At 35.1% G+C, this 27637-nt stretch overlaps 1 protein-coding gene across 22 annotated transcripts in view; it reads left to right on the plus strand.

Annotated features, from left to right (window-relative positions):
- col14a1a (collagen, type XIV, alpha 1a) overlaps positions 1-27637 on the plus strand; it is a 344010-nt gene that overhangs the window by 261729 nt on the left and 54644 nt on the right. For all 22 annotated transcript variants that reach the window (XM_009292161.5, XM_009292162.5, XM_068214100.2 and 19 more), the window contains 2 exons: positions 4772-4930; positions 26482-26559. In XM_009292161.5, the coding sequence (XP_009290436.2) occupies positions 4772-4930; positions 26482-26559 (237 nt within the window). The remainder of the gene's footprint in view (positions 1-4771; positions 4931-26481; positions 26560-27637) is intronic.

Below are 27637 nucleotides of genomic sequence, written 5' to 3' on the forward strand. Positions count from 1 at the left end.
GGTTCTTGGCAATTTTTTTTTATTATTGTTGTTGATGAACACAGATCAACAGCTTTTACTGTTGTAACCAATCTGTGTCAACTTTGTCTTTAAAACTTGTTATATATTTATTTACAGCAACACTTACATCAAGAACTGGAACACGGAAACACAGGCAGGATGAGGAATGGTTACAATACAAGACAAGAAATACAAGACAGGATTAAACTTATAACAAACAGGGGAGAGACACAGATGGAGGTGGAACTAATAAACATTAACAAATGGCTAGAAAACAGAACAATGAAATTACATGGCAAAGCATAAGCACATGAATCACGACATCTGCTTTTAAAAAGGTGTTTGGCTTTTTTTGTCAAATTATATATATATTAATATATATTTTATATATATATATATATATATATATATATATATATATATATATATATATATATATATATATATATTATTGGTTGATTAATATAATTTAAATGTTAGTAAAACTGAATTTATGAATCTAGAATTAAAGTGTCATTTCTTGGTTATTTATTTTTTTATCTTAAAACTTTGTGCCCATTCTATCTATTTATATTGATTTTCAAATTGTGTATTCGCTGAAAATCAATTAAAAAAATAGTGCTGTCATGTGGGAAATAGATAAGCACGGTTCCATATGTTTAAAGAGAACAATATTAGTTGTGAAATGGAAATATAAAGCTCCAAGAAAAGGAACTGTCTCTTTTGTTGGTGTCTTTCTAATATTAATATACATACTTCCTCAAAAGAAAAACAGTGGCTATCGGATTGTCTCTGCCCAATACAACTATTGATCGGGAAACTCAGACACTTAACATTTTATAGGATAATATGAAAGTCAAATTAAATTTAATTTATTTACCTGCTTGGTCTAAACTACAGTTATTCTGTGTTTCCTGATGTGCATGGGGTGAGGGATGGGGGATATATACGGGGGTAATAGCTGTTATAAGTTTTTGGTCTATTATAGTAAAAATTGCATATTTAATTATTTTGAAATAAGAACTCATTTACAAAAAATAAAAAAATAGAGAACATAATTTAAAACAATAATAAAAATTACTGTACAGCCAATCAGTGAATGTTTAAAAGGTGGCCAGGATCAGCTGGCTTTGACAGTCATGAAGCCTGAAGTGTGAAACTGGCCTGTTCATCATGCTGGAAACAGATTCATTCTGAAATTGATCGCGAGGCAGATGTGACCAGGAGAAACAGGAGCAAAACTGACCTCTCAGTCCTGCTTAACAGCTCATCATGTCCATCGCCAGAGCAGTCCAGACACACACTCTCAGGTTAAACACATGGAGCCGTTTCTCCCTAAACAGCCCATCTCTGCTGCAGATGCACAGTCTAATTGGCTTTCACTGCAGAAGCACCTGCCGCTCCCCAAAAATGAAAGGTGATGTTCAGTATTAAAAACCACATTTGCCAGACTGAAAGTGAATTCCATCTGTCTGAGGCTGTTTTCGCTGCCCTGATAGAGAAGTTTAATTTGTGAGTATTAAACAGCCTCCCTTCATAAGGCTTTATAATTGACGTTAATGTGAGACGTGACGATAATGAGCTTGGTCTGAGTCTGCTATCAGCCATACTCGCGCTTACAGTTGCATTCAGTGAACTGGAGAAAATTGAGTTTTAGACCCCAAATCCATTACCAGGCGACGTGTGCTGTCTCATACTAAAATCTGCTCTGACGCACAAATATGAACTTTTGTTAACTTTGTATATTAGCTTGTGCTGCTGTGGTTTTGGACAGCTGTGTGAGTTCAGTCAAGAAGCTATATTGTGGTCTGTGGCTGACAATAGCAAACAATGCAACACAACCTCATTGGAAATACATGAAAACACCAGCACTATTCTAAACATGCTTAGCTGTGTGTAGTTTTATCTACTGTACGTTTCTGAGCTTTTAATTAAGCATTCAGTGTTGAGCATATTTACATTCTATGGTATTTCGAATGTATTGTTGTGGTTGGATTATTTTCTCCATCAATCTTTCTTTCACCTGTTTCTCAGCTAAGTGTGGAGGAGAGGAGGTTAATTAATTGCACCTGCTGCTCATTGCCCTGCAAGCTTAAAAGCTGACCAGTTGAAACAACATTCAAGCTTGCTTCCATAGTGTGGTTTCTCTCCTGCCAGGTTGTGGTGTGAAAGTGTATTGGTACGGTGGTGGTTTACTTTTTGAAGTTAAAATCTGCTGTAAAGCATTTAAAACCACATACAGTCTGCTTTTGAAACTTAACTTTGTGTTTGAAAGCCGTAGGGAGGTGGGTGCCATTTTCATTTCTAAAACACTTTTTCTCTAGTCGTGGACAAATTGAGGCATCATGAAACGCTAAAACCGTCTTAGCAATTGTATTAAAGCTTTGAAATGTTTTAAGACTGGTCTCTGCAGTGACACCTAGTGGTCATTTTTATGTATTGCTCTGGAATAGCTGCAGCAAAGAAACAATTAAAGAAAAAAGAGGTATTTGGGTGTACTCACACTATGTACAGTTGCCTTGAACTGAGCCGAGGCACGCTTGTCCCCTCTTCCTTCTCCCCCAACTGCCTGCACTCACATTGCATTCGAGCCTGAGCACACTTATGCCATCGATGATGCGCTGTTTGGTTTAAGAAGTGCTCTTGCTAAGCACAGTAAAGATTTCTTTAGTTATATCGTTTTAGTCGTTTCATATGCAGTGACATGCAATGAAATATTTCGCCGAACAGATCAGCCACTTTTGACACTCATAAACAGTCATATTGTCCTCATGCTGCAGGTTTTAAAAGGTTTGCTGAAGGTGCAGCTGTCTTGCAGTGAGGGGTTTGTGTCTTTAATAAACTAGGACAGTTTGCATTTACTGAACAGTAAGAATGATTAATAAATCCATATTAAACAATCCCTTAAAAGTCATGTCTCGTCTTCCGTTTCGGACTCAGGCACGCTTTGCATTCACACTACATGCATACTACAAGCCCAAGCGAACCATGCTCTGGCACACCTCTTCCAGCCGGGCCAGAGCCAGCCAACTGAACTGCGCCTGAACCCGACTCAGAGCACTCAAACTTCTCAAACGATCCGGGAAACAGGCATAGGCACAGTTCGGATAGCATTGTGTGAGTGTCCCCTTAAACCCCTTGTTTAGGCTTCAAGTGATTTATTGAAGCTGTGAGTTCCAGACTAGCAGGCGGGTTAAAATTCAGGGTGATGCAGCTGTTAGTTTGTAAATGCTCTGTTCTTGTAACGTGTTGTTTTAACATTGGTCTGACATTTGAATGAACACTTTGTGAATAAAAATTTCTAGTTTGGTCAGAAAAAGTAACATTATTAAAATACATCAAGTCATAATTTCCAGTATTTTGGGTTTGAACTCTGGCCATTTGCTGCACAATTACTCTGTGCATGCACACGGTCCACTAGGCTACGCTTCTGAAATGACCAATGCTTTGAATCGATTTAGTCATGTGACCTGGGTGATTCTAATCCCCTTAATCACGTGACCTGAGTGTTTTGGATCATGCTTCGGTGCAGTGTCGAAACGTCAGTTTCATGTCAGCTATCCCTATATTTCTCTTGTTAATGATTAGTTAGAGAGCTATTGTACGTTCCTGTTGTTAATTTAATTTTATTTTTCTCAGTTTAAACAGTTTTACTTCCTAACTGTGTACTTTTGTTTGTTGTTTTGGCCTTTCCCCCTTCTGAAGTTGAATTTTTGCTTCCCAGTTTTTGTTTCAACATTGTACATTTTTGTTATTAAATACTTTAACTGAATTTGGTGGGTTGATGTAAAGGCAGCGGACTGATCCACAGTCACCCCAACCAATGTTAAACTTTTCACTGTTACTCTCACTCCTAAACACTTAACATCAGGGATGTAACAGTGAAAATTGGGGGCTCGTCCATCTGACATAAACAAAAAGTTAAACATCACTTTAGGTGAAATTTTAAGTTGAAAATTTATACTGTATTTTACTAAAATTTGTTTGTATACATAACAAAATGTCTATAAATGTAATTAATAAACATATTTATAATCAGAAACCTCCAACCCCAACACAGTGGATCCATGATGTCCACTTCTTCGTAAAGCTGGAAAAAATTTGACTGTCTAGAGGTTCATCTAACCAGTTTAAGAAAATTGAGGACCCATTTAGGAAATATATTCAAGAACATATATACATATAAGCTGTCAACTATTGACCAAGTCCTTGTTCCAGCAAAATGACTTTTTTTTTTTTCCTAAATGCAAAGTAGAGTGTATTGTGTGACTGTACAATAGTAGTTATTGTTAAGCCACATTATTATTAACCTTTTTATTTGTTGGTATGTATTTGTTTTTTTTTCTCATTGTATGTGCTTAAGTTGATACTATTTCTTGATATACTATATATATATATATATATATATATATATATATATATATATATATATATATATATATATATATATATATATATATATATATATATATATGTATATATATATATATATATATATATATATATATACATACATACATACATACATACATACACATACATATATAAATATAAAAACATCTTTATAATTGATGAATGAAGAATAGTAATTAGGAAAGCAGGGGGTTTGTCTTTTTAACACAACAATTCTCAGTTTTTATTTTTAGTTATTTTTTAATCTTCTTTAACACTTAACTATATTTACTATGTCTCTCAAATAGTTATCCTCCATAAACATCAGAACATCCCTATTTGCCATTAAACCTTATTTGTCTCTTCTTGTCCCACACAGCTTCATGTGGCCATCAGCAAAACTGCTGCTAAAGTGGTGATCGACTGCAAGACGGTTGGAGAGAAATCCATCAATGCCGCAGGGAACATCAGCATTGATGGAGTGGAGGTTCTAGGGCGAATGGTCCGATCACGGGGACGGAAAGACAATTCAGCACCGGTAAGACTTTCAGTACACAAATCAAGCGGACTAAAAATAACAGATATCATAATAACACATAACTCCAGTAGGTAAGCTTACAAGGCCATCTTTTTAATTCCATAGTGCAAAGTAATAACCCTTCTGTTGACTTAAAATGACTCATGACCATTTTAAAAACTTGTTAATAAAAATGACCCTTAATGATGAAAATTTAATCGTCAATAATAATAAATGTACAAAAATATTGTCATAAACTGATAACCCTACTGATGATTAATGATTATTCAAACAAGTGTAAATGATAAAACATTGAAAATATAATTATAATAATTTATTTTTGCCAAAAAAAATGAATAAATGTGTGTAAAAACATGTATCACTGCAACATGTGTTAGCATTTTAATAGGAAAGGTACTGCACTGATATTAAATATCATGTTAGATGCATGCATGGGCATGATTTTGTGTTATTTAAATGTTATGTTCATAAATAAAATGTACCTTTTTCAGATGTCAGTACACTAATATGTACACACGCATATGTTTCATACAGTGAGTGGGCTTATACAAACTTTAACTGAAGCTTTCGTTTTCAAATAGGTGACAATCATGGCCTTAAATATGTTTTACATTTACAATTATAGATATTAAAATTTGTCATTGGTAGGCCCACACGGAATCTGCATGCTCAGAATTCTGTCGATTTCCACAGATTTTTTTGCCCATCATTGAGTATTTATTTACTTGTGTAAATGTGTGTACCTTTTATATTTATTCAGTTTTTAAATTAATTTCAGTAATAAAATGTATTAATATAAAAGTGTTTCTTTGATTTATTTACAATACAGTTTGGAAAGTAATATTATCTGTCTTTTAGTAGATATATTATGAGACATTTGCTTTGTTTACCAAATAAGTGAATCTAGATGGATTTGCATTGTAAACATTAAATAAAAAGTTAAAAATGTATTATTTATTTTATTTAATACATTAAGTTTTTAGTTATGATACTCTCAAAATAATTCCGCTTAAATCCACAGATTTTTTTTTTACAAAATTCTCAGCAGAAATAGCAAAAAATGTCCGCAGATTCTGTCTGGCCTAAGGCATTGGAAATTTGTTTTGCCCTTCAGTCCTGGACATTTTTTAAATCATTTTATATCAATTTGTGACATCAGCGAATTGTTTACTTAGGACTCTGACTAGATATTTTGAGCCAGTCGAACATTAACTTTAGACACAGTTTGACCAAATCATTTGAATCAGAGATTCATTAACCACAGACTCGCTTTGATTGAATCATTTAAATCATTTAGATCAGTAAATTGTTGACTCTAATGGATAAATTGAATTAATGATTAACTGTATAGATTCTATTTGAATAGATCATTGGAATCAGTCAATGGTTAACTTTAGACTTGCTTTGAACAGATCATTTGAATCAGTAATTCATTAACTGTAGGTTATGAGTCTTTAAAGCAGTAAATTATTATCAGTGGACTCATTTTGAATGTATCAATTAAATCAGTGACTCTATAACAGTAGACTTTTTCTGAATTAATGATTTTAACCAGTGGGTGTTAAACTGGATTCATTGTGTCATTAACTGTTAACTCTCTGAACAGATCAATTAAATCAGTGAATCTTAAACTGTGAACTCACTCTAAATAGATAATTGAAATCGATTAATTAGTTACTGTAATCTTTTTCAGTAGATGCTCTCAGAAAGAATCATTTGAATCAGTGAGTAGTTAACTGTTGTTTAGCTCTGAATGGATAATTTCAATAACTGTTGTCAACAGTTGACTCTCTCTAAACAAATCTTTCAATTATTAATTTTCTTTTCGGCTTAGTCCCTTTATTAATCTGGGGTTGCCACAGCAGAATGAACCACCAACTTATCCAGCACGGGTTGTAGACAGCGAATGCAGTGCAGCAACCCATCACCGGAAAATGAACAAATCTTTTTATTCACTAAATCATAGACTTACTCTGAATGGATCATTTGATTCAGTGAGTTGTTGACAGTTGTCTCTCTAAACATCTGTAAATTTTTTTCAGTAGATGCTCTCTGAAAGGATCATTTGAATCAGGGAGTAGTTAACTGTAGACTTGCTCTGAATAGGTCATTTAAATCAGTGAATTGTTAACTACTCTCTTTTTGAACAGATTATTTGAATCAGTGAGTCATTAACTATTGACTCTCTGAATGGACCTTTTGAGTTGTTTACTACAGAAAAGTTGCAAACAGACCTATCCAAGTGAAACAGATGTATGAACAGATTTAATGGGTTAACTGACAAGATTCAGTCTGTTCATGAATCCAACACTAATATCACATGTCTGAACAGTTAACAATTCTCTAGTTCAAAATAATTTTAACTCCAAAATATCAATAGAAATAGAATCTTCTAAAAAGGAAAGTAATTTGTTTAAGAATGTAGCAAAGTAAAAGTGTCTAAAAGTGAAAAATACCCAGATTAACTACATACACTTCAAAAATGTAGTGGAGTAAGATATAAATACATACTTGGTCACTGTCCACCACTCGATTCAAAAAAAAAAAAAAAAAAAAAAAAAAACAGATTCAGCAGAGCCTAAAAGAATCATACATTTAACCCAAAAACAGGACAAGCTTTTGTCCAATACAGACAAAATTAACTCAGTCTACAAGTGCAGAAATGAGTCTATGTTTTGAAACTCCAGCAAAACACAATCGTCCTTTCAGATTCACCCTATAAAGATTAGGATATGGAATTCAGTGCATGATATTTGGTTCAAGATGGTAAATAAAGGCTGCTTTTTTTTCTTCTGAATGTGTGGATCATTATGTCTAATGGTGTAGGAGTGCTTCTGATTTTGCTCTCCCTCGAGGGTGCCAGAACAACTGATGAGACTAATTGTCTTTGTAATTATGCTGGTAGGGGGTGTAATGTGAGTTGGAGCAAAAAAGTCGAAAAAACAAAACATAACTATTATAATCCATCATTCAGCCCAAACAAATAATCAGAAAAATCTCAGGCACAGCTGTAAGTAAATGCATCATCTTATTTAGATTCCGTTCAACTGCAACATTGAGCCTATACATCATTTGTCAATTCAGACTCATTGGTTTCTGCAGGTCTTTAAAAGGTCATTATTTACACTTGCATTAATTAAGGCTTTTAATTGTCTTAAAGTGGCGGAGAAAGTCATGACATTTTAAATAGTATTATTAAAATCTTATGTCCGTATGTTTATGTTCCAATAAAAATACTTAAACATTATTGAATCAGCATACATTTATCACAATCAATGAAATTAGGTTACACTAAACAAGCACAAATATAAATTTGAAATAAGAACAAATGTAAATGTAACCGGCGACACGATGGCTCATGCGTTGGCACTATTGCCTCATAGCAAGAGGGTCGCTGGTTCAAGTCCTGGCTGGGTCTGTTGGCATTTCTGTGTGGAGTTTGCATGTTCTCCCCTTGTTTGCATTGGTTTCTTCCAAGTGCTCTGATTTCCCCCATAGTCCAAACACATGCAGTATGGGTGAATTGAATAAACTAAATTGGACGTAGTGTATGTGTGTGAATAAAAGTGTATGGGTGTTCTCAGCTTGCAGCTGGTAGGGCATCCACTGTGTAAAGCATATGCTGGATATGCGACCGCTAATGAATATAGAGACTAAGCTGAAAAGAAAATGAATGAATGATCATAATAATAATAATAATAATAATAATAATAATAGTAATAATAATAATAATAATAATAATAATAGTAATAGTAATAATAGTAATAATAATAAATAAGTAGTCATGCTTAAAACAATGTCTAATTCATTACTTCTGACAATGTTTTAATACGAATTCAAATATATTTTAAAACATTTTTAAAGAAATGAAATATGAATTCCCTAAAGTTCTTAATTAGATTTCTTAAATTCACTGATTATTATTATTATTATTATTATTATTATTATTATTATTATTATTATTATTATTATTATTAGGCTGGCTTGTGTAGCAAGCCAGACTACTGTTATCCTATTAAACTTATTATTAGGCTGGCTTGTGTAGCAAGCCAGACTACTGTTATCCTATTAAACTTATTAGGCTGGCTTGTGTAGCAAGCCAGACTACTGTTATCCTATTAAACTTATTATTATATTTATTATTCTTCTTCTGAGACTAAAAATTAAACTCTATCTCGTCCTAGGCCTTTCAAGCTATGACCATCAAACTCGGGTCAGACCTCCGAACTATTCTGACTCGAGTTGCTATATCCTTTCCAACTGATCCGACTTTCGGTTTCCCGAAAAACGTCCCGGGACCGTCGGAAAAATCCCATAGACGTAACATTGGATCAAACTTTGTGACCTCATAACTCCGCATCAGAATGTCACACAGACTTCTAACTGGGCTCATTTAACTCAGACTGTCAAACTGCCAATGACTGATCACCTTTAAACTTTCTGGCCACGCCCTAGCAACCACTTTTGGACCCTAGAAACCGTCCCATAGACTTCCATTGCAAAAGACTCTCATTGACTTTACATGGGATCAAACTTTGTGAGCTCATAACTCTGCATCAGACTGTCCTACAGACTAATGATTGAGCTCATTTAACTCAGTCTAGCCAGCAGCCAATCATTGATGGCCTTTTAACCTTCCAGCCACACCCTAACAACCAGATACTGCACCCTAGCAACTGTCCCATAGACTGCCATTAAAGAGGTTCAGACTGATATTGTCATGCTGCAGTGTGATAGAGACATGGGGGTTGTTTTTAACTGTTCATACTGGCAAGAAGCTTTGATACATCATCAGTCTAAGCTGTCAATCAACTCCATAGCAACAAAACAGACTAACCTAGCAACGATATAACAGCAGCTATATCTCAGCATCAGAACATCGTAGAGAGGCGGGGGTTGGCTTGTTTGACTCATGCTCTTACACCATCTATCTATCTATCTACCTCTACCTATCTATCTATCTATCTATCTATCTATCTATCTATCTATCTATCTATCTATCTATCTATCTATCTATCTACCTCTACCTATCTATCTATCTATCTATCTATCTATCTATCTATCTACCTCTACCTATCTATCTATCTATCTATCTATCTATCATCTATCTATCTATCTATCTATCTATCTATCTATCTATCCATCATGCTAACAACATGCTAATTCATGCTAGAATCATGCTAGTTACATGCTAATTCATGCTAGAATCATGCTAGTCACATGCTAATTCATGCTAGAATCATGCTAGTCACATGCTAATTCATGCTAGATTCATGCTAACAACATGCTAATTCATGCTAGAATCATGCTAATTTATGCTAAAATCATGCTAGTAACATGCTAATCCATGCTAGAATCATGCTAACAACATGCTAATTCATGCTAGATTCATGCTAGTAACATGCTAATTTATGTTAGAATCATGCTAACAACATGCTAATTCATGCTAGAATCATGCTAATTTATGCTAAAATCATGCTAGTAACATGCTAATCCATGCTAGAATCATGCTAACAACATGCTAATTCATGCTAGATTCATGCTAGTAACATGCTAATTCATGCTAGAATCATGCTAGTATCATGCTAATTCATGCTAGCGTCGTGCTAACAACATGCTAATTCATGCTAGAATCATGCTAGTAACATGCTAATTCATGCTAGAATCAAGCTAACAACATGCTAATTCATGCTAGAATCATGCTAGTAACATGCTAATTCATGCTAGAATCATACTAACAACATGCTAATTCATGCTAGAATCATGCTAGTAACATGCTAATTCATGCTAGAATCATGCTAACAACATGCTAATTCATGCTAGAATCATGCTAGTGAAATGCTAATTCATGCTAGAATCATGCTAACAACATGCTAATTCATGCTAGAATCATGCTAGTAACATGCTAATTCATGTTAGAATCATGCTAACAACATGCTAATTCATGCTAGAATCATGCTAGTCACATGCTAATTCATGCTAGAAGCATGCTAAAAACATGCTAATTTATGCTAGAATCATGCTAACAACATGCTAATTCATGCTAAAATCATGCTAGTAACATGCTAATTCATGCTAGAATCATGCTAACAACATGCTAATTTATGCTAGAATCGTGCTAATTCATGCTAAAATCATGCTAGTAACATGCTAATTCATGTTAAAATCATGCTAGGTACATGCTAATTCATTCTAGAATCATGCTAGTAACATGCTAATTCATGCTAGAATCATGCTAGTAACATGCTAATTCATACTAGAATCATGCTAGTAACATGCTAATTCATGCTAGAATTGTTAACAACATGCTAATTCATGCTAGAATCATGCTAGTAACATGCTAATTCATGCTAGAATCATGCTAACAACATGCTAAATCATGCAAGAATCATGCTAATAACATGCTAAATCATGCTAGAATCATGCTAACAACATGCTAATTCATGCTAGAATCATGCTAACATTATGCTAATTCATGCTAGAATCATGCTAACAACATCTATCTATCTATCTATCTATCTATCTATCTATCTATCTATCTATCTATCTATCTATCTATCTATCTATCTATCTATCTATCTATCTATCTATCTATCTATCTATCTATCTATCATCTATCTATCTTTTCATACTTTTTAAAACTTTAAATAAACTATTACCGTCAGGCTTTCACAAGCCAGCCTCAAAGTTTGTTCTCAAACTTTAAGAATCTAGTTATTATTAGGCTGGCTTGTGTAGCAAGCCAGACTACTGTTATCCTATTAAACTTAATATTATTAGGCTGGCTTGTGTAGCAAGCCAGACTACTGTTATCCTATTAAACTTATTATTATATTTATTATTCTTCTTCTGAGACTAAAAATTAAACTCTATCTCGTCCTAGGCCTTTCAAGCTATGACCATCAAACTCGGGTCAGACCTCCGAACTATTCTGACTCGAGTTGCTATATCCTTTCCGACTGATCCGACTTTCGGTTTCCCGAAAAACGTCCCGGGACCGTCGGAAAAATCCCATAGACGTAACATTGGATCAAACTTTGTGACCTAATAACTCCGCATCAGAATGTCACACAGACTTCTAACTGGGCTCATTTAACTCAGACTGTCAAACTGCCAATGACTGATCACCTTTAAACTTTCTGGCCACGCCCTAGCAACCACTTTTGGACCCTAGAAACCGTCCCATAGACTTCCATTGCAAAAGACTCTCATTGACTTTACATGGGATCAAACTTTGTGAGCTCATAACTCTGCATCAGACTGTCCTACAGACTAATGATTGAGCTCATTTAACTCAGTCTAGCCAGCAGCCAATCACTGATGGCCTTTTAACCTTCCAGCCACACCCTAACAACCAGATACTGCACCCTAGCAACTGTCCCATAGACTGCCATTAAAGAAGTTCAGACTGATATTGTCATGCTGCAGTGTGATAGAGACATGGGGGTTGTTTTTAACTGTTCATACTGGCAAGAAGCTTTGATACATCATCAGTCTAAGCTGTCAATCAACTCCATAGCAACAAAACAGACTAACCTAGCAACGATATAACAGCAGCTATATCTCAGCATCAGAACATCGTAGAGAGGCGGGGGTTGGCTTGTTTGACTCATGCTCTTACACCATCAATCTATCTATCTATCTACCTCTACCTATCTATCTATCTATCTATCTATCTATCTATCTATCTATCTATCTATCTATCTATCTATCTATCTATCTATCTATCTATCTATCTACCTTTATCTATCTACCTTTATCTATCTATCTATCTATCTATCTATCTATCTATCTATCTATCTATCTATCTATCTATCTATCTATCTATCTACCTATCTATCTACCTCTACCTATCTACCTCTACCTATCTATCTATCTATCTATCTATCTATCTATCTATCTATCTATCTATCTATCTATCTATCTATCCATCATGCTAACAACATGCTAATTCATGCTAGAATCATGCTAGTTACATGCTAATTCATGCTAGAATCATGCTAGTCACATGCTAATTCATGCTAGAATCATGCTAGTCACATGCTAATTCATGCTAGAATCATGCTAACAACATGCTAATTCATGCTAGAATCATGCTAATTTATGCTAAAATCATGCTAGTAACATGCTAATCCATGCTAGAATCATGCTAACAACATGCTAATTCATGCTAGATTCATGCTAGTAACATGCTAATTCATGCTAGAATCATGCTAGTCACATGCTAATTCATGCTAGAATCATGCTAGTCACATGCTAATTCATGCTAGAATCATGCTAGTCACATGCTAATTCATGCTAGAATCATGCTAACAACATGCTAATTCATGCTAGAATCATGCTAATTTATGCTAAAATCATGCTAGTAACATGCTAATCCATGCTAGAATCATGCTAACAACATGCTAATTCATGCTAGATTCATGCTAGTAACATGCTAATTCATGCTAGAATCATGGTAGTATCATGCTAATTCATGCTAGCGTCGTGCTAACAACATGCTAATTCATGCTAGAATCATGCTAGTTACATGCTAATTCATGCTAGAATCAAGCTAACAACATGCTAATTCATGCTAGAATCATGCTAGTAACATGCTAATTCATGCTAGAATCATGCTAACAACATGCTAATTCATGCTAGAATCATGCTAGTAACATGCTAATTCATGCTAGAATCTTGCTAACAACATGCTAATTCATGCTAGAATCATGCTAACAACATGCTAATTCATGCTAAAATCATGCTAGTGAAATGCTAATTCATGCTAGAATCATGCTAACAACATGCTAATTCATGCTAGAATCATGCTAGTAACATGCTAATTCATGTTAGAATCATGCTAACAACATGCTAATTCATGCTAGAATCATGCTAGTAACATGCTAATTCATGCTAGAAGCATGCTAACAACATGCTAATTTATGCTAGAATCATGCTAGTAGCATGCTAATTCATGCTAGAATCTTGCTAGTAACATGCTAAATCATGCTAGAATCATGCTAACAACATGCTAATTCATGCTAGAATCATGCTAACAACATGCTAATTCACGCTAGAATTGTGCTAATTCATGCTAAAATCATGCTAGTAACATGCTAATTCATTCTAGAATCATGCTAGTAACATGCTAATTCATGCTAGAATCGTGCTAACAACATGCTAATTCATGTTAAAATCATGCTAACGACATGCTAATTAATGCTAAAATCATGCTAGTAACATGCTAATTCATGTTAAAATCATGCTAACAACATGCTAATTCATGCTAAAATCATGCTAGTAACATGCTAATTCATGCTAGAATCATGCTAACAACATGCTATTTCACGTTAAAATCATGGTAATAACATGCTAATCTATCTATCTATCTATCTATCTATCTATCTATCTATCTATCTATCTATCTATCTATCTATCTATCTATCTATCTATCTGTCTATCTATCTATCTATCTTTTCATACTTTTTAAAACTGTTTAAACTAAATAAACTATTACCGTCAGGCTTTCACAAGCCAGCCTCAAAGTTTGTTCTCAAACTTTAAGAATCTAGTTATTATATTTTCTTCTTCTGAGACTAAAAATTAAACTCTATCTCGTCCTAGGCCATTCAAGCTATGACCATCAAACTTGGGTCAGACCTCCGAACTATTCTGACTCGAGTTGCTATATCCTTTCCGACTGATCCGACTTTCGGTTTCCCGAAAAACGTCCCGGGACCGTCGGAAAAATCCCATAGACGTAACATTGGATCAAACTTTGTGACCTCATAACTCCGCATCAGAATGTCACACAGACTTCTAACTGGGCTCATTTAACTCAGACTATCAAACTGCCAATGACTGATCACCTTTAAACTTTCTGGCCACGCCCTAGCAACCACTTTTGGACCCTAGAAACCGTCCCATAGACTTCCATTGCAAAAGACTCTCATTGACTTTACATGGGATCAAACTTTGTGAGCTCATAACTCTGCATCAGACTGTCCTACAGACTAATGGCTAGGCTCATTTAACTCAGTCTAGCCAGCAGCCAATCACTGATGGCCTTTTAACTTTCTAGCCACACCCTAACAACCAGATACTGCACCCTAGCAACTGTCCCATAGACTGCCATTAAAGAGGTTCAGACTGATATTGTCATGCTGCAGTGTGATAGAGACATGGGGGTTGTTTTTAACTGTTCATACTGGCAAGAAGCTTTTATACATCATCAGTCTAAGCTGTCAATCAACTCCATAGCAACAAAACAGACTAACCTAGCAACGATATAACAGCAGCTATATCTCAGCATCAGAACATCGTAGAGAGCCGGGGGTTGGCTTGTTTGACTCATGCTCTTACACCATCTATCTATCTATCTATCTATCTATCTATCTATCTATCTATCTATCTATCTATCTATCTATCTATCTATCTGTCTGTCTATCTATCTATCTGTCTCTATCTATCTATCTATCAATCTATCAATCTATCTATCTATCTATCTATCTATCTATCTATCTATCTATCTATCTATCTATCTATCTATCTATCTATCTATCTATCTATCTATCTATCTATCTATCTATCTATCTACCTCTACCTATCTATCTATCTATCTATCTATCTATCTATCTATCTATCTATCTATCATGCTAACAACATGCTAATTCATGCTAGAATCATGCTAGTTACATGCTAATTCATGCTAGAATCATGCTAGTCACATGCTAATTCATGCTAGAATCATGCTAGTCACATGCTAATTCATGCTAGCATTGTGCTAACAACATGCTAATTCATGCTAGAATCATGCTAGTAACATGCTAATTCATGCTAGAATCATGCTAATTTATGCTAAAATCATGCTAGTAACATTCTAATCCATGCTAGAATCATGCTAACAACATGCTAATTCATGCTAGATTCATGCTAGTAACATGCTTATTCATGCTAGAATCATGCTAGTATCATGCTAATTCATGCTAGCATTGTGCTAACAACATGCTAATTCATGCTAGAATCATGCTAGTAACATGCTAATTCATGCTAGAATCATGCTAACAACATGCTAATTCATGCTAGAATCATGCTAGTAACATGCTAATTCATGCTATAATCATGCTAACAACATGCTAATTCATGCTAGAATCATGCTAAGAACATGCTAATTCATGCTAGAATCATGCTAACAACATGCTAATTTATGCTAGAATCATGCTAGTAGCATGCTAATTCATGCTAGAATCTTGCTAGTAACATGCTAAATCATGCTAGAATCATGCTAACAACATGCTAATTCATGTTAAAATCATGCTAACAACATGCTAATTATTGCTAAAATCATGCTAGTAACATGCTAATTCATGCTAAAATCATGTTAACAACATGCTAATTCATGCTAAAATCATGCTAGTAACATGCTAAGTCATGCTAGAATCGTGCTAACAACATGCTAGAATCATGCTAACAACATGCTAATTCATGCTAATAACATGCTAATTCATACTAAAATCATGCTAACAACATGCTAATTCATGCTAAAATCATGCCAGTAACATGCTAATTCATGCTAGAATCATGCTAACAACATGCTATTTCATGTTAAAATCATGCTAATAACATGCTAATCTATCTATCTATCTATCTATCTATCTATCTATCTATCTATCTATCTATCTATCTATCTATCTATCTATCTATCTATCTATCTATCTATCTATCTTTTCATACTTTTTAAAACTGTTTAAACTAAATAAACTATTACCGTCAGGCTTTCACAAGCCAGCCTCAAAGTTTGTTCTCAAACTTTAAGAATCTAGTTAATATTATTATTATTCTTCTTCTGAGACTAAAAATTAAACTCTATCTCGTCCTAGGCCTTTTAAGCTATGACCATCAAACTCGGGTCAGACCTCCGAACTATTCTGACTCGAGTTGCTATATCCTTTCCGACTGATCCGACTTTCGGTTTTCCGAAAAACGTCCCGGGACCGTCGGAAAAATCCCATAGACGTAACATTGGATCAAACTTTGTGACCTCATAACTCCGCATCAGAATGTCACACAGACTTCTAACTGGGCTCATTTAACTCAGACTATCAAACTGCCAATGACTGATCACCTTTAAACTTTCTAGCCACGCCTTAGCAACCACTTTTGGACCCTAGAAACCGTCCCATAGACTTCCATTGCAAAATACTCTCATTGACTTTACATGGGATCAAACTTTGTGAACCCATAACTCTGCGTCAGACTGTCCTACAGACTAATGATTGAGCTCATTTAACTCAGTCTAGCCAGCAGCCAATCACTGATGGCCTTTTAACTTTCTAGCCACACCCTAACAACCAGATACTGCACCCTAGCAACTGTCCCATAGACTGCCATTAAAGAGGTTCAGACTGATATTGTCATGCTGCAGTGTGATAGAGACATGGGGGTTGTTTTTAACTGTTCATACTGGCAAGAAGCTTTGATACATCATCAGTCTAAGCTGTCAATCAACTCCATAGCAACAAAACAGACTAACCTAGCAACGATATAATAGCAGCTATATCTCAGCATCAGAACATCGTAGAGAGGCGGGGGTTGGCTTGTTTGACTTATGCTCTTACACCATCTATCTATCTATCTATCTATCTATCTATCTATCTATCTATCTATCTATCTATCTATCTATCTATCTATCTATCTATCTATCTATCTATCTACCTCTACCTACCTATCTATCTATCTATCTATCTATCTATCTATCTATCTATCTATCTATCTCTAACTATCTATCTATCTATCTATCTATCTATCTATCTATCTATCTATCTATCTATCTATCTATCTATCTATCTATCTATCTATCTATCTATCTACCTCTACCTACCTATCTATCTATCTATCTATCTATCTATCTATCTATCTATCTATCTATCTATCTATCTATCTCTAACTATCTATCTATCTACTATCTATCTATCTATCTATCTATCTATCTATCTATCTATCTATCTATTTATCTATCTCTAACTATCTATCTATCTATCTATCTATCTATCTATCTATCTATCTATCTATCTATCTATCTCTAACTATCTATCTATCTCTAACTATCTATCTATCTATCTATCTATCTATCTATCTATCTATCTATCTATCTATCTATCTATCTCTAACTATCTATCTATCTATCTATCTATCTATCTATCTATCTATCTATCTATCTATCTATCTATCTATCTATCTATCTATCTATCTATCCATCATGCTAGTTACATGCTAATTCATGCTAGAATCATGCTAGTTACATGCTAATTCATGCTAGAATCATGCTAGTCACATGCTAATTCATGCTAGAATCATGCTAGTCACATGCTAATTCATGCTAGAATCATGCTAGTCACATGCTAATTCATGCTAGAATCATGCCAGTCACATGCTAATTCATACTAGAATCATGCTAACAACATGCTAATTCATGCTAGAATCATGCTAGTCACATGCTAATTCATGCTAGAATCATGCTAACAACATGCTAATTCATGTTAGAATCATGCTAGTAGCATGCTAGTTCATGTTAGAATCATGCTAACAACATGCTAATTCATGCTAGAATCATGCTAGTAACATGCTAATTCATGCTAGAATCATGCTAACAACATGCTAATTCATGCTAGAATCATGCTAGTCACACGCTAATTCATGCTAGAATCATGCTAGTCAAATGCTAATTCATGCTAGAATCGTGCTAACAACATGCTAATTTATGCTAGAATCATGTCAGTAACATGCTAATTCATGCTAGAATCATGCTAGTAACATACTAATTCATGCTAGAATCATGCTAACAACATGATAATTCATGCTAGAATCATGCTAGTAACATGCAAATTCATGCTAGAATCATGCTAACAACCTGCAAATTCATGCTAGAATCGTGCTAATTCATGCTAAAATCATGCTAGTAACATGCTAATTCATGTTAAAATCATGCTAGGTACATGCTAATTCATGCTAGAATCATGCTAGTAACATGCTATATCATGCTAGAAACATGCTAATTCATACTAGAATCATGCTAGTAACATGCTAATTCATGCTAGAATTATGCTAACAACATGCTAAATCATGCTAGAATCATGCTAACAACATGCTAGAATCATGCTAACAACATGCTAATTCATGCTAGAATCATGCTAACCACATGCTAATTCATTCTATCTTTTCATACTTTTTAAAACTGTTTAAATAAACTATTACCGTCAGGCTTTCACAAGCCAGCCTCAAAGTTTGTTCTCAAACTTTAAGAATCTAGTTATTTTTATTATTAGGCTGGCTTGTGTAGCAAGCCAGACTACTGTTATCCTATTAAACTTATTATTATATTTATTATTCTTCTTCTGAGACTAAAAATTAAACTCTATCTCGTCCTAGGCCTTTCAAGCTATGACCATCAAACTCGGGTCAGACCTCCGAACTATTCTGACTCGAGTTGCTATATCCTTTCCGACTGATCCGACTTTCGGTTTCCCGAAAAACGTCCCGGGACCGTCGGAAAAATCCCATAGACGTAACATTGGATCAAACTTTGTGACCTAATAACTCCGCATCAGAATGTCACACAGACTTCTAACTGGGCTCATTTAACTCAGACTATCAAACTGCCAATGACTGATCACCTTTAAACTTTCTGGCCACGCCCTAGCAACCACTTTTGGACCCTAGAAACCGTCCCATAGACTTCCATTGCAAAAGACTCTCATTGACTTTACATGGGATCAAACTTTGTGAGCTCATAACTCTGCATCAGACTGTCCTACAGACTAATGATTGAGCTCATTTAACTCAGTCTAGCCAGCAGCCAATCACTGATGGCCTTTTAACTTTTTAGCCACACCCTAACAACCAGATACTGCACCCTAGCAACAGTCCCATAGACTGCCATTAAAGAGGTTCAGACTGATATTGTCATGCTGCAGTGTGATAGAGACATGGGGGTTGTTTTTAACTGTTCATACTGGCAAGAAGCTTTGATATATCATCAGTCTAAGCTGTCAATCAACTCCATAGCAACAAAACAGAGTAACCTAGCAACGATATGGCACCAGTTATATCTCAGCATCAGAACATCGTAGAGAGGCGAGGGTTGGCTTGTTTGACTCATGCTCGAACACCATCCATCTATCTATCTATCTATCTATCTATCTATCTATCTATCTATCTATCTATCTATCTATCTATCTATCTATCTATCTATCTATCTATCTACATCTATCTATCTATCTATCTATCTATCTATCTATCTATCTATCTATCTATCTATCTATCTATCTACCTACCTCTATCTATCTATCTATCCATCTATCTATCTATCTATCTATCTATCTATCTATCTATCTATCTATCTATCTATCTATCTATCTATCTATCTACCTTTATCTATCTACCTCTACCTATCTATCTATCTATCTATGTATCTATCTATCTATCTATCTATCTATCTATCTATCTATCTATCTATCTGTCTGTCTGTCTGTCTGTCTGTCTGTCTGTCTGTCTGTCTGTCTCTATCTATCTATCTATCTATCTATCTATCTATCTATCTATCTATCTATCTATCTATCTATCTATCTATCTATCTATCTATCTATCTACCTCTACCTATCTATCGATCTATCTATCTATTATAATTCATGCTAGAATCATGCTAGTTACATGCTAATTCAAGCTAGAATCATGCTAGTCACATGCTAATTTATGCTAGAATCATGCTAGTCACATGCTAATTCATACTAGAATCATGCTAACAACATGCTAATTCATGCTGGAATCATGCTAGTAACATGCTAATTCATGTTAGAATCATGCTAACAACATGCTAATTCATGCTAGAATCATGCTAGTCACATGCTAATTCATGCTAGAATCATGCTAGTCACATGCTAATTCATGCTAGAATCATGCTAACAACATGCTAATTCATGCTAGAATCATGCTAGTAACATGCTAATTCTTGTTAGAATCATGCTAACAACATGCTAATTCATGCTAGAATCGTGTTAATTCATGCTAAAATCATGCTAATAACATGCTAATTCATGCTAGAATCATGCTAACAACATGCTAATTCATGCTAGAATCATGCTAACAACATGCTAATTCATGCTAGAATCATGCTAACAACATGCTAATTCATGCTAGAATCGTGTTAATTCATGCTAAAATCATGCTAGTAACATGCTAATTCATGTTAAAATCATGCTAGGTACATGCTAATTCATGTTAGAATCATGCAAACAACATGCTAATTCATCCTAGAATCATGCTAGTAACATGCTAATTCATGCTAGAATCATGCTAGGAACATGTTAATTCTGGCTAGAATCATGCTAGTAACATGCTAATTCATGCTAGAATCATGCTAAGAACATGCTAATTCATGCTAGAATCATGCTAACAACATGCTAATTCATGCTAGAATCGTGTTAATTCATGCTAAAATCATGTTAGTAACATGCTAATTCATGTTAAAATCATGCTAGGTACATGCTAATTCATGCTAAAATCATGCTAGTAACATGCTAATTCATGCTAGAATCGTGCTAACAACATGCTTATTCATGCTAGAATCATGCTAACAACATGCTAATTCATGCTAACAACATGCTAATTCATACTAAAATCATGCTAACAACATGCTAATTCATGCTAGAATCATGCTAACAACATGCTTTTTCACGTTAAAATCATGCTAATAACATGCTAATCCATCTATCTATCTATCTATCTATCTATCTATCTATCTATCTATCTATCTATCTATCTATCTATCTATCTATCTATCTTTTCATACTTTTTAAAACTGTTTAAACTAAATAAACTATTACCGTCAGGCTTTCACAAGCCAGCCTCAAAGTTTGTTCTCAAACTTTAAGAATCTAGTTAATATTATTATTCTTCTTCTGAGACTAAAAATTAAACTCTATCTCCACCTAGACCTTTCAAGCTATGACCATCAAACTCGGGTCAGACCTCCGAACTATTCTGACTCGAGTTGCTATATCCTTTCCGACTGATCCGACTTTCGGTTTCCCGAAAAACGTCCCGGGACCGTCGGAAAAATCCCATAGACGTAACATTGGATCAAACTTTGTGACCTCATAACTCCGCATCAGAATGTCACACAGACTTCTAACTGGGCTCATTTAACTCAGACTATCAAACTGCCAATGACTGATCACCTTTAAACTTTCTGGCTACGCCCTAGCAACCACTTTTGGACCCTAGAAACCGTCCCATAGACTTCCATTGCAAAAGACTCTCATTGACTTTACATGGGATCAAACTTTGTGAGCTCATAACTCTGCATCAGACTGTCCTACAGACTAATGATTGAGCTCATTTAACTCAGTCTAGCCAGCAGCCAATCACTGATGGCCTTTTAACCTTCCAGCCACACCCTAACAACCAGATACTGCACCCTAGCAACTGTCCCATAGACTGCCATTAAAGAGGTTCAGACTGATATTGCCATGCTGCAGTGTGATAGAGACATGGGGGTTGTTTTTAACTGTTCATACTGGCAAGAAGCTTTGATACATCATCAGTCTAAGCTGTCAATCAACTCCATAGCAACAAAACAGACTAACCTAGCAACGATATAACAGCAGCTATATCTCAGCATCAGAACATCGTAGAGAGGCGGGGGTTGGCTTGTTTGACTCATGCTCGCACTCTATCTATCTATCTATCTATCTATCTATCTATCTATCTATCTATCTATCTATCTATCTATCTATCTATCTATCATCTATCTATCTATCTATCTATCTATCTATCTATCTATCTATCTATCTATCTATCTATCATCTATCTATCTATCTATCTATCTATCTATCTATCTATCTATCTATCTATCTATCTATCTATCATCTATCTATCTATCTATCTATCTATCTATCTATCTATCTATCTATCTATCTATCTATCTATCTATCTATCTATCTATCTATCTATCTATCTATCTATCTATCCATCATGCTAACAGCATGCTAAATCATGCTAGAATCATGCTAGTCACATGCTAATTCATGCTAGAATCATGCCAGTCACATGCTAATTCATACTAGAATCATGCTAACAACATGCTAATTCATGCTAGAATTATGCTAGTCACATGCTAATTCATGCTAGAATCATGCTAACAACATGCTAATTCATGCTAGAATCATGCTAGTAACATGCTAATTCATGTTAGAATCATGCTAACAACATGCTAATTCATGCTAGAATCATGCTAGTAACATGCTAATTCATGCTAGAATCATGCTAACAACATGCTAATTCATGCTAGAATCATGCTAGTCACATGCTAATTCATGCTAGAATCATGCTAGTCAAATGCTAATTCATGCTAGAATCGTGCTAACAACATGCTAATTCATGCTAGAATCATGCTAGTAACATGCTAATTTATGCTAGAATCATGCTAGTAACATACTAATTCATGCTAGAATCATGCTAACAACATGATAATTCATGCTAGAATCATGCTAGTAACATGCTAATTCATGCTAGAATCATGCTAACAACATGCTAATTCATGCTAGAATCGTGCTTATTCATGCTAAAATCATGCTAGTAACATGCTAATTCATGTTAAAATCATGCTAGATACATGCTAATTCATGCTAGAATCATGCTAGTAACATGCTAATTCATGCTAGAATCATGCTAGTAACATGCTAATTCATACTAAAATCATGCTAGTAACATGCTAATTCATGCTAGAATTATGCTAACAACATGCTAATTCATGCTAGAATCATGCCAGTCACATGCTAATTCATACTAGAATCATGCTAACAACATGCTAATTCATGCTAGAATCATGCTAGTCACATGCTAATTCATGCTAGAATCGTGCTAATTCATGCTAAAATCATGCTAGTAACATGCTAATTCATGCTAGAATCATGCTAGTAACATGCTAGTTCATGCTAGAATCGTGCTAGTAACATGCTAATTCATACTAGAATCATGCTAGTAACATGCTAATTCATGCTAGAATTATGCTAACAACATGCTAATTCATGCTAGAATCATGCTAGTAACATGCTAATTCATGCTATAATTGTGCTAACAACATGCTAAATCATGCTAGAGTCATGCTAACAACATGCTAAATCATGCTAGAATCAGGCTAACAACATGCTAATTCATGCTAGAATCATGCTAACAACATGCTAATTCATGCTAGAATCATGCTAACATTATGCTAATTCATGCTAGAATCATGCTAACAACATCTATCTATCTATCTATCTATCTATCTATCTATCTATCTATCTATCTATCTATCTATCTATCTATCTTTTCATACTTTTTAAAACTGTTTAAATAAACTATTACCGTCAGGCTTTCACAAGCCAGCCTCAAAGTTTGTTCTCAAACTTTAAGAATCTAGTTATTATTTGTGTAGCTATTTTTTAAACTTGGTAAACGGAAAAAACAAAACAAAAACACCAAAAATACAGTAATAATATAATCCTTAGGGCTTATATTGGCTGAATAGATGTTAAAATGGTCCTAAATTGGCAAAGAATTCTGATCCTCATTGTTTTTTAACAGAATTTTTCATGCTCAAACTGTAGTGTGTTTACAAATGTTGTCACAAGCATGTAATTTATATGAGCCTGGCTGTAAAATGTTTATATCAGGGATGTCAAATTAAATTCCTGGAAAGCCACAGAACTGCTTAATTTATCTTTAACCCTAAAGGTGGGCCCCAAATCGCATCCTTATACACTATTCTATGCCATTTTGTAGTATAAATAGTGTAAGTAGTGCGTTCACACTGAAAACTCTAAAAAGAGTAAGAGCACTTTAAATACCCGGATGATGCACTTATTCATTCATTCATTTTCTTTTCGGCTTAGTCCCTTTATTAATCTGGTGTCGCCCCAGCGGAAAGAATCGTCAACTTCCCTTGCATATGATTTACGCAGCGGATGCCCTTCCTGCTGCAACTCATCCCTGGGAAAATGATGTACTTATTCAAGTGTTAAAATGAAGTGTGGAATGTTGGACACTTCATACACTCAGTTGCAACTTTGCTCACGTAGCAGAAGGGGCGGAGCTATTGGGTGCTTTTGTTGGATTACTTTATTTATTTTGGATTGTGAGAGCAAAATTCTCCTATGAGAGTGATTATAATGCCTCCCAATGGTAGGTATTTTTTGGTACTTTTGGTAACTAATTTGGCAACTGTCAAACATAATCTGAGAAATGTTTTAAATTTCCGCTTAATAAAAAAAAAAAGAAAAAAAAAACATTAGTGTTCCATTTAGAATGACTCTACATACAATTAAGTACTATGCTGTTGAGTGTGTAAGTGCATAATTGTATAGTGTATAGTGTGCCATTTGAGACGCAGTTTCAGTAAAGTTTAATAAACTAATTTCATGTGGAATATAAGCAGATCAGTAGCAATGTTTCCATCCAAAAATGCGAATTAATTTGCACAAAACTATTACATAAAATATCTGCAAATAAAGCAGCGTTTCCATCCGATGAGTCAAAGCGAACAAAATCCTTACTTCCTGATTATCTGGTGCCAAATATCAACAGTATAAATTTACCTTCAGAATTTGCATGCGGTAGGAGAAGCTGCTTGAACCTTTTCTTCATTTAATAAATGACTTGTGCCTCAGAGGGCAATCCTAACAGGCAGTGAACGCACAGTGGCGTTTGAAGGCCTGAGATGTGGAGCACAGACCCTCTTGATTCTGGAGGTCATTAATAATATAATATCACTAATAGTGAAACAGTAAGGTGTTTTAGATCGACCAAAATGATGTTTCAGATGTTTTACAGTGTGCTCAGCCTGCTGGTTTGTCTATCTATTTACTCACTTGTTTTATCATCACATGATCTCTGATAACAAAATCACATGACCCTTTTTAATACCATTTTTTCGTATCGAATTAATAGTTTATCCTATTCAATTATGCACATGTTTTTATGCACATTTTCAAAAATGTATGCGCTTCATGGCATTTCCATCAACCTTTTTTTTTTTTAAATAGGGGGGTGAAAACGTGGCTAGTTACCAGGCTAATTTAATACTAACAATCATTTAATTATTCAATCAGCACTAGAATAAACCCCTATAAATAATCAGGTATGTCCTACCCTGTTATCCTTAGTATCCCTCAACCACCCCATCTCCAGACTTTCAAATTCATTTACGTGCACTTCGACCCCTCTCACTCTCTCTTCTAGCAAAGAGAATAACATGAGTTAGAGTGTCCTTCTGAGCTCCCGGACAGCTCCCCAAATATGCCTAAATTATTATGTCAATTATCTGTAAGTGTGAACTCTTGAATCAAACATACCTGATCAAACTAATTGAGTCCTTCAGGCTTGTTTGAAATCCACATATGTTTGATATGCTATAGGTTTAGATTATTTCATAATATTTGTGTTGATAAGATTTATAAAAACATGTACATATCTTGGAAATGAATGACTGCAATTCAACAGATTTACATGTGATTATATGGTCTTGTCTACAGTTTCAGCTCCAGATGTTTGACATAGTCTGCAGTACATCATGGGCCAGTCGGGATAAGTGCTGTGAACTCCCGGGATTGGTAAGAACCCATCAATTGGTATTTTGTATTAATATATGCTTCATCAAATCATATAAGCCACATGGTAATCAGCTTACATTAATACTCTTTTTCTGTCTCTGGTAAGGCCCAGATATTTAAATCCAATCCTGACCACAATGTGAAACTCAAATACGACTAGCACATTAGGTAATCATTATGATATGCTGAGAGTCAATCAGAAACATGTACCAATGCCTCGGTCAAGTAGTTTGCTGCCTGTTGTTTGTTTTTCGCATGCACATATACAACTGTCATCAGCATATGTTTGCATACTAATAGAAGGACAGACTTGTGGCAGGTCATTTATGTATAAACTAAACAGGATGGGGCCCAAAATTGACTCTTGAGGAACTTCAGTTACAGATTCTTTACACTGATTGTCTATTTCCAAGATGCACACATTGTCCCCTGTTTGTCAAATATGAAGTCATCTATTTAATAGCCTCTAAGGAAAAATGTTAGCTTTGAGAGTAATACTTCATGATTTACTGTACCGTTTTTACATAAAAAAAGCACTGCTATACTAAAATCACTCCTTTTACTCTACCACTATCGAGTTTGGATTTCATATGCTCGAAAAGATAACAACTAGCAGATTCATTAGATCCAAATCCAAAGTCAGTTAGAATTGTTATTAAGAAATATTATTGATGCATTGATTGTTTTGACGTACATTTAACCAACCCGGGCTCATTGTGGAAACGTAGCCCCGCGGACGTTTCTGCGGATCGCGATTTACGTCCCGGGATGTACGTATTCGAGCGTTTTTTTGCTTTCGCGGATCCGCAAGAGGCCGCTGTGCGTGCTTTTTCGCGTCTCGGGCGGGCGCCTCTCGGCCGTTCTCGCGCGAAAAGCCGCCGGATCAAAAAAAAAAAAAAAAAGCAAAAGCCCTCGTCTTCGATTTCGACCGCGTTTACAGATCCCGCCGCGTTCTCGCCCTTATTTTTCGGATTCTGTTTTTCGTCTTACCTGATTTCCGGAACCTGCTGTTCCCCGGACTCGATCCCGGTCGTCATCCACCGCGGCCGACTCCTCCTCCTCCTCGTCCGGGGTCTCC

Source organism: Danio rerio, chromosome 16 (genome assembly GCF_049306965.1).
Source record: "Danio rerio strain Tuebingen ecotype United States chromosome 16, GRCz12tu, whole genome shotgun sequence".
NCBI classification, from domain to species: Eukaryota; Metazoa; Chordata; class Actinopteri; order Cypriniformes; family Danionidae; genus Danio; species Danio rerio.